The 8,989-nt window shown below is 53.6% G+C and overlaps 1 protein-coding gene and 1 pseudogene across 1 annotated transcript; both read left to right on the top strand.

Moving 5' to 3' along the window:
* Window positions 1-274: 274 nt before the first annotated feature.
* On the top strand, window positions 275-1,306 carry LOC101991016 (annotated as a pseudogene).
* A 3,837-nt stretch (window positions 1,307-5,143) lies between these two features.
* Window positions 5,144-7,818, top strand: Oaz1 (ornithine decarboxylase antizyme 1). Its single transcript, NM_001289870.1, is given in 5 exon segments — window positions 5,144-5,386; window positions 6,763-6,908; window positions 6,988-7,160; window positions 7,238-7,323; window positions 7,396-7,818. Coding segments are annotated over 5 exon segments (684 nt in total). The 5' UTR covers window positions 5,144-5,240; the 3' UTR covers window positions 7,530-7,818.
* The last annotated feature ends 1,171 nt before the right edge of the window (window positions 7,819-8,989 follow it).

Genomic DNA, 8,989 nt, shown 5'->3' with positions numbered 1-8,989 from the left:
CCACCGCCCGGCTTGTTTGGTTTGTTTTTTAGAGACAGGGCTTTTCTGTGTAGCCCTGGCTGTCCTGGAACTCACCCTGTAGACCAGGCCAGCCTGGAACTGTGCTTGGGGTTCAGTTTCAGCACCCACATAGCTTTCCACAAACATCTGTAAACACAATTCTGGGGGATCTGACGCCCTCTTCTGACCTCCCAGGCCCAGTCAGACTCCTGTTTGGTCCCAGCCAGCTAGGTGTGTTACATTGGCACACGCTCCTCTTTTGGGGGCTGGCAAGATGGCTTCATGGGTAAAGGTGCTTTCAGGCCACGGTGGCAACCTGAATTTAATCTCAAGGACCCACATGGTGGATGGACAGACTGATCGCTGATTGCCCACTGACTCTGCACATGGACACACACAGTACAGACAACAAAGACATAAAATGTAATAGAATAAGGAACCCAAATGAGTGGGTCGCTGGTCAGGTCAAGGGGTCGAAGGTCCGGTGCATGATCCCGGATCCAAGCAGGCCGAGGAGCAGGAGCATGGCTTCGTCTGGTCGCTGCTGCAGCTGTGGCTGGTGCTGTTGATGCTGATGGTGCGGCACGGGCCAGACCTGCTACAGCCCCTTCGCGGGGACCCGCAGGCCCAGCTAGGGCGCAGGACTTATCCTCGGCTGCATCGGACATCCCCAAGAGCTGGGGCTGGAGAAATGTGGACGGTGTCAAGTCAACCATGTCAGCGTCACCAGGAATCAGCGCATCCCACAGTACTGTGGCTCCTGCTGGGCCGACGGTAGCAGCAGCGCCAGGGCAGACCCATCAACATCAAGAAGAAAGGCATGTGGCCCTCCCCCTGCTTTCAGTGCAGGACTTCATCGACTGTGGCAATGACCTTCCAGTGTGCGACCCGCATATGCCCGTAAGCATGGCATCCCCGATGAGACCTGCAACAACTTTAACCAGTGTGGGATCTGCACCGAATTCAGAGTGCCATCCCACCCAGAATTACACCCTCTGGAGAGTGGGTGACTATGGCTCCCTGTCAGGTAGGGAGAAGATGACAGCAGAGACCTACACCAACGGTCCCATCGGCTGCGGGATAATGGCGACGGAGAAGACGGTGAACTACTACACTGGCGGCATCTACGCTGAGCAGCACCAGGACCAGACATCATCATCTCCGTGACTGACGTAATTCATGGGGCGAACCCTGGGGTGAGAGGGGCTGGATGAGGATCCTAACCAGCACCAACTGGGGAGGCACAGGTGGCAACTACAGCCTGGCCATCGAGGAGGCCTGCACATACGGGGACCCCATTGTTTAAGTAGCCATCTCTGAAGGCAACCTTGGAAACCATGGCAGGGTTGGGTGATTATCAGCACTGTCGGGGTCACTATATTCACTATGTTCACTAGCACTGGACAGCTAGAAACGGTGCTTGCGGCCATCCGGAGAACAGAGCCCCGCCTTCAGCCATCTGGAGAAGACAGCTATGGTCTAGAACAGTTCTGATGTCACCCTGGAATCCTAGGGAGGGGAGGACAATCCCAGATTGCCTAAGCGGTGAATAAAGGCTCTAGTTTCACCAAAAAAGAAAAAAAGAAAGAAAGAAAGAAAAAAGAAACCTAAATGAGTATCGCGGAAGTTAGTTAAGGCTTCCGTGCTACTTGTGGGGGGGGGGGGGGGAGCCTCTGCTAAAATTGGCAACAGAAAAGAGGAAGCATTTACCAGAAATTGGGTTGGTTTCTCCTGCAGGATTTGTTTTTCATAATCACAGTGCCTCAACTTGTAAGTACAAAATGGGCAGAATCCTGTGGCCTGAGTTTTTCTGTATTAGAGCTCAAGAGGGCCACTGCTGTGGGTTTACTCTTCTATAGTACTGGGTAGGGAACCCAGGGTCAGGAGATTCTAGGCGGGGCTCCACCCTGACCACGCCCCCAGCCCCTCACTGGGAATTCTAGGCGGGGCTCTACCCTGACCATGCCCCCAGCCCCCTCACTGGGGATTCTGGGTATGGCTCCGCCCCTGAACCTGCCACAGAGGAGTCTGAAGAAAACCTGTTACCTTCTGACTGAAGCCGTCACTCAGGAGTACACTTCTGTATATGAGACCCTCTGTTCAACCCCAGCACACGGCATCACAGAACTGTGCAAGGAAGTGTGGTCTAAGCTTCTTCATGTGTGAGTTTATGTTCACTATGCGGGTGCAGGTGCTCTTAAAAGGTCACTGCTGTGGATGCTGGTAACTGATCCTGCATCCTCTGCAAGAGCAGTAAGTGCTCAACCGCTGAGCCTTTTCTCCGGCCACAGGAAAGTGCACGTTTGTTTGGCCAGTGTGAAAGGCAGCCCAAATCGTTCTATTGACAGAGCCTACCCCACACCCAAATTGGCTGTTAATGGAGAGGTATCTGTTAGCGGAACCCACTTCACATTCCAAACTACCTAGGAACTAGGTGTGGCAACTTGTGACTCCTTGGCCTACAGTGACCTGACCGAAGATAACCTCCTGCCTACGTGACCAACACGGACCACGTGACCAACATGAACCACGTGGCAAGAGCTCAGACCCCTGTGCCCATCCCCCAACTCCTTACCATATATAAAGCTATCCCCATCTCTAATAAACGGAGGCTCTGACAAATGTAGCATGGCCTTCTTCTTCTCTCCTAGCCCATTTATCTTACAGATAGTGCCTCTCCGGGATCCTGGAATAACTGACCTGTCAGACGGGTTCACTAACCCTAGACTGGTGACCCGTCAAGGCAACAGGAAGAACGGACTGTTACTGACTTGGCATGGAGTGAAGGGAGTCTTTGGATTGGTGAGGACGAGGTTTGGACTCCATCCAAAGCTGTCCCCACTGACCAGCAGAGACCACTGACTTTCCTTCCCACAGCTACGCATTCCAAACATGAACCTCGTTCTGATTTTAACCCAGAAGTGAAATATGGCTGTTTAAGTCAAGGTGCTGTTCAAATAGGCTATATTTGACCAAGTTTAGTCTCAAAAGACACAGTAGTAGGCTAGCCTGGTCTACTGAATAAACTCCAGGACAGCTGGGGCTACACAGAGAAATCCTGTCTTGAAAAATAAAAATAATAAATGTTTTGTCTGCATGCATGTCTGGGCACCATTGTGGGTACAGGTGCCCACAAAGGTCAGAATGGGGGTCAGATCTCCTAGAACTGGAGTTCCGGTCAGCTGTGAGCTGCATGTGAATACAGGTCCTCTGGAAGAGCCAGCTCTGCCCCTGGGCTTCTCTCTGCACCCAGTCCTTCCCGTTTTCATAAGTTATCTTTGTGTGGCTGAGTGTGAGTACACACCTGGGCGTATCGGTGTCTGAGGCAGACAGAACAAGGAGCTCAGCTGACAGGAGAGTGCTGACCTGATGTGGGTGCTAGGAACTGAACTCGGTCCCCTGCAGGAGCAGCAGGCACTCTCTGGTGAGCCACCTCTTCAATTTGATTTTTTAAAAAAATGTGTGTGTGCACACGCGTGGGCAGGCACTCTTGGAGGCAAGACCACAATGATACTGGCTCACTGCAGGGACGCAGGGAACCAAACTTGAGTTTACATGAGCAGCCACTAAGTCATCTCTAGAAATGACTGAATTTTTGTTGTTTTTTGAGACAGGGTCTCTCTGTGTAGCCCTGGCTATTCTGGAACTCACTCTGTAGACCAAGCTGGCCTGAAACACCACAGAGATTCACCTGCCTCTGCCTTCTGAGGACTGGGGTTAAAGGCACAGTCACTACTGCCCAGCTTCCTGGATTTTATCTGGTCATTTAAAGACGTGGAATTTTTTTCAGTACAGGATTATTTGGAACTCAGCAATCCTCTTACCTCAGCTTGGACATCACTACCACAGACTTTTCCTGAATTGGCTCACACTGTAATTTGTGCACTCTCTCTCTCTCTCTCTCTCTCTCTCTCTCACACACACACACACACACACACACACACACACACACACACACACGTGGAAGGTGGTGGTGCACGTCTTTAATCCCAACAGTTGGGAGGCAGAGGCTGGTGGATCTCCAAGTTCAAGGCCAGCCTGCTCTACAAAGCGAGTTCCAAGACAGCCAGGGCTACACAAAGAAATCCTGGGGGAGGGAGAGGAGGAGAAGGGAGAAAGAAAGACAGAAAGGAGATGAAAATAAGAAAGAAAACAGGGAAAACACTTCAAATTGGATCTATGAACTTTTTAATTTTTCCCATTTTTGCTTTAAAATTTTGCTTAAATTTGACTTGAAATATTTCTCTAGTTTGGAAATATTTAACTTTTTAAATATTTAACTTAATTTTCTTTTCTTTTTTTTTTGTTTGTTTGATTTTCGAGATATGGTTTCTCTGTAGGTTTTGGAGCCTGTCCTGGAACTAGCTCTTGTAGACCAGGCTGGCCTCGAACTCATAGAGATCCGCCCGCCTCTGCCTCCCGAATGCTGGGATTAAAGGCGTGCGCCACCACAGCCCGCATAATTTTCTTTTAAATTGTAAATTGTTTTCAAAACAACCGAGTCCCAATTTAGAACGTAATAATCCGTTATTACAAGGTCATTAGATGATTACGTCGGGTAGGGGAATGGGCGCCCAGCCAGCGGGTATCTCAGCCTCAGACACCCTAGGGAGTTGCCAACCACACACTCTGGGGCGGGGGTCCCCAGGGCGAAGCGACCACGGTAAGAGACGGAGGAAGAGATGAGCACACCCCGCAAGGCCTAGGTTCCCAGCGGCCTAGCCGTGGGGCCCGGGCGGGCGGGGCTTTGTGGCGTCACCAAAGCTCCTCCCCTTACGTCACAAACGCTCGAGGCGGGCTCGTTAGAGTGCCAGCCAATACTCAATGGGACCAATTCTGTCCTTTTTCGTACACTGACCAATCAGAGTCTTGCAGGGGCGGGACACGTCTGCTTTTTACTGTCTTGCCTGCCGCAGAGTGACGCAAATACTCGAGGGCGGGATTCTCCGGGCGACAGCTAATCATCAACGGAACCCTTCCGTCTGTTTTCCCATCTTCTCCAATCAGAGATCAGAGGAGGCGGGACGCGGTTGGTTTTCCACGGCGGCCGTCATGGCCCCACCCCGTTCCTCCAGCAGCGAACGCAGCTGCGTTCACGCCTGCGTGTAGGGGCGTGGCCTCCGGTGACGACGCGTATAAATGCGGGCGTCAGCGGCGGCGCCATTTTGCGAACGGCGAGCAGCGGCGGCGGCGCGGAGAGTGCTGCGGAGGTTTTGCTGGTTTCGGACCCCAGCGGCCGGATGGTGAAATCCTCCCTGCAGCGGATTCTCAACAGCCACTGCTTCGCCAGAGAGAAGGAAGGGGATAAACGCAGCGCCACGCTCCACGCCAGCCGCACCATGCCGCTTCTTAGTCAGTACAGCCGCGGCGGCTGCAGCAGCGAAAGGTGAGATCCCTGTCCCCGCCACGGCGAAGCTCCCATAAGCGGCATCCGCGCAGGCCCTAGAGGGAGGCGCAGTACGCGCAGGCCCGGAGTGGGGTCGGCCTCGGGGCGCCAGATAAGTCTCGGCAGCGTAAGATCCGCCCCTTTGTGGAGGCCACAACCGCGCCGGGGGTGGGACGGGGCGGGGCCAGAGGCGTGTGTTACGGATGCGGATTTGGGATTCGAGGGGAATTAGGGAGTCTCAGGTTGAGGACTAGGGATTGGTTTGGTTGGAGAATGGGGTGCGTCAATATTTGCCCGAAGATGGGTCAGATCTGGAGTTCTAATCACATTCCGGGGTTTGCGAGCTGAGCCCAAGATTTGGGGAGGATCCGGGAAGGGGATTGGAGACTTGATTTTTTGAGATTTGCGTTTCGGATCAAATGCCAGGTGGTGGAGGATGTGGGGTTAGGTTAGGGGACGTGGTTGACAAGCCGTGTGTTCTCTAGAGGGGAGGGTCTGTGTTCCCATCTGAAAGGTGTTTGCGGAAGACTCGAATTTGGGGTACTGTTGGGGAGGCACTGGAGTTAGATTTGACTCCACGTCGAGGACTCATGGTGGGAGAGTGTGGGATGTGGTGGGGTTTGGGGGAGGAGCTTGTGTGGGTTTAGAGGGTCGCAGGTAGGGGAGAGGTTGGGATTAGATTTAGGATTTAGGTTGGATTTGGTGTTTGCCTGTTGAGGATTCTGGTACTATGAATGGACTTGGATCAGTTTTGGGAGAGCCTTGAAAGTGGCCAGGTTTTGGGGGGCATGGAGTGGGTGGTTGGGGTGGTAACGGGTGGAAGAGCCTGGTTCTGGGCAGGGTGTGTGGATTCTGGGCCCACTTAGCAGTTGGTCTGTGCACTGACTTGGTTGGGATGTGTGTGGGGGTCTCACCTAAAGGTTGCAGGATGGGAACTAGTTTGGGAAGGGTGTGGGTAGTGGAGTGAGGGCTTTGGGGTGACTGAACTGATATGGGCTGTGATGGGGGTCCTATTGGGCGACAGTGGGAAGGGGAGGGGACTTGAGTGAGGTGGAGTTTAGGGACTACTGGGAGTTGCAGAGGAGAGTGGGACTTTAAGAAGCTCTAGGTCTGAGCTTCAGAAAGGAGCAAGGTGGCCTGGTATATGGTGGGTTGCCTTGGCAGCAAGGGGAGGAGGGTGGCTCAGCTCCTTGCTGTGGACCACAGTGCCGAGATGACACAGCCTGAGGCCCTGATGGGGCCCTACTTTGCTCCAGAAGGGGCAGAGCCACAGAGGTGAGGGTCAGTGAGCTGGAACCACTGTCCTCAATGGCTTTTTGAGTGGAAAGGCCTGGGGATCCCACCACTTCCTGGCACTTAGGCACTGTCTCCTGCAGTTCTAGGGTCGCCCTCCATTGCTGTAGTAACCTGGGTCCGGGGCCTCGGTGGTGCTCCTGATGTCCCTCACCCACCCCTGAAGATCCCAGGTGGGCGAGGGAACAGTCAGCGGGATCACAGTCTTTCAGCTAGCGTCCTCTACTCTGTGAGTACCCGTGGGGAGCCCTGGTGCCTGCCTGCCTCTGTATGCTGAGCTGGCCATCCTGAAAGCCCTGCTTCCCCAGGACGAGCGGCTGAATGTGACAGAGGAGCCAACGTCTAACGACAAGACCAGGGTCCTGAGCATCCAGTCCACACTCACGGAGACCAAGCAGGTCACCTGGAGGGCAGTGTGGAACGGTGGTGGCCTCTACATCGAGCTCCCGGCTGGGCCCCTGCCTGAGGGCAGCAAGGACAGGTGGGCCACTTCTCTCTGGGGCTATCGGGGATCTGGGGTCTGGGCCCAGGTGGCTAATGGCCACCTGCTCCCCTCAGTTTCACAGCTCTTCTGGAGTTCGCAGAGGAGCAGCTCCGGGCCGACCATGTTTTCATCTGCTTCCCCAAGAACCGTGAGGACAGAGGTGGGTGTTGCTGTGGGCTCCCCAGGGAGGGAAGCTCTGGCACCCCAGGCTCTGACCGTGTGTCCCCCACAGCCACCCTGCTCCGAACCTTCAGCTTTCTTGGCTTTGAGATTGTGAGACCCGGGCATCCCCTCGTCCCCAAGAGACCCGATGCTTGCTTCATGGTCTACACGCTGGAGAGAGAGGACCCGGGCGAGGAAGACTAGGTGCCAGCCCTGCCCAGTGTCCCTGTGCTCTCTCCCGGGTTTGTCCACATGTCGTGATTGTGCAGAATAAACACTCACTCCACTAGTGGGGTGCTTCTTTGAACTGAATGCTGTGTTTGTCACACTCAAGTGTTGGCTTTAATTCTAAATAAAGGTTTCTATTTTACTTTTTTTATTGATGTTTAAGGTGATCAGGTGCCCTGTGCTAGAGCAGCCTTCTTTGAATCCTGGCAGAAATAGATAAAAGTGTCACCTCCCTGACTCAAATCCAATAAAGTGATCTCGCTCAGTATCTTGTGTCTGTGTCCTGCCCCAGGGCCTGGTTGGGCTCCAGTCTACTGGGTGACTGTAGGTGGTGTTTGCACAGAACCAGGGAGGGCTCTGGAATTTTGAAGTCCTGTCCTCCAGGCACTACTAAGCCACCCCAAAGTGGGTGGTGGGGCTGGGGTGTCCTAGACAGTTGTGAAGCTGTGGGGTCTGACTGCTCCTCAGGCACCTGGCTAAAGGTGACTACCGTGTACTTTGAAAGGGCTAAAGTGACTCCTGCTGGCCATGGTGGAGTGTGAGGAACAGGCTGGGCCAGAGCTGCGTGTTCAGCTGTCCGGGGTGGACATGGATACTCCTGCCACGGGAGTGGGGTTGGGGCTGGGTTGTAAACAGGACATAGGAGTTAAAATAACAGCACCCGTGCGGCAGGTGAATGTGGGTGGTCTAAAGTGTGTTCATGGCAGGGTCAGGTTGCAGGGAGGAAGGTTAGGCCTTGGCAGTGGCCAGGCAGCCCCACGTTCGGCATCAACCATCCTTGAAATACTTTCCCCTCTTGGGCACATAGGGTGCTGTGGGGTTACACAAGCTCACAGAAATAGCTGCCTGCCTTTATGGAGACCTGATTTCCCCCGCTAGCAACATAATTCCATTCTCAAGTAGGGTTTTTCATAGCACAGGCCAGCCTTGAACTCCCTATGTAGCCAAGGATGTCTTAGAATTTCATGGTCTTGCTGCTCATCTCATGACTTCTGGGCTGGCTGGCTCATGCTACTGTCCTCGGTTTTGTTCTTTGTTTTGTTCTAGTAGTGATGTATGAATGTATGGTTTGCCTCGGGACCCAGGTAGATTCAGCTAATGACAACGAGCCACATGTCCTGGGGTCATATGTCCCACTGGACCACCAAAAGCAGTTTCTTGAGCTTCCAATGTAGTGATGTTTTGTTTGTATTTTAATAACTTGCCTGAAGGTCAGAGTAAAACAGCCCCACATCAGCCTTAGCAGGCCAGCAGGCAGTGGTGACACCTCCAATCCCAGTGGCCATACTAATTTGCCATAGAAACCAGGCATAAGCCGGGCGGTAGTGGCGCACGCCTTTAATCCCAGCACTCGGGAGGCAGAGGCAGGTGGATCTCTGGGAGTTAGAGTCCAGCCTTGTCTTCAAGAGCTAGTTTCAGGACAGGCTCCAAAACCA

Source organism: Microtus ochrogaster, linkage group LG1, assembly GCF_000317375.1.
Source record: "Microtus ochrogaster isolate Prairie Vole_2 linkage group LG1, MicOch1.0, whole genome shotgun sequence".
NCBI classification, from domain to species: domain Eukaryota; kingdom Metazoa; phylum Chordata; class Mammalia; order Rodentia; family Cricetidae; genus Microtus; species Microtus ochrogaster.
This window is presented reverse-complemented; position numbering and strand designations above follow the sequence as displayed.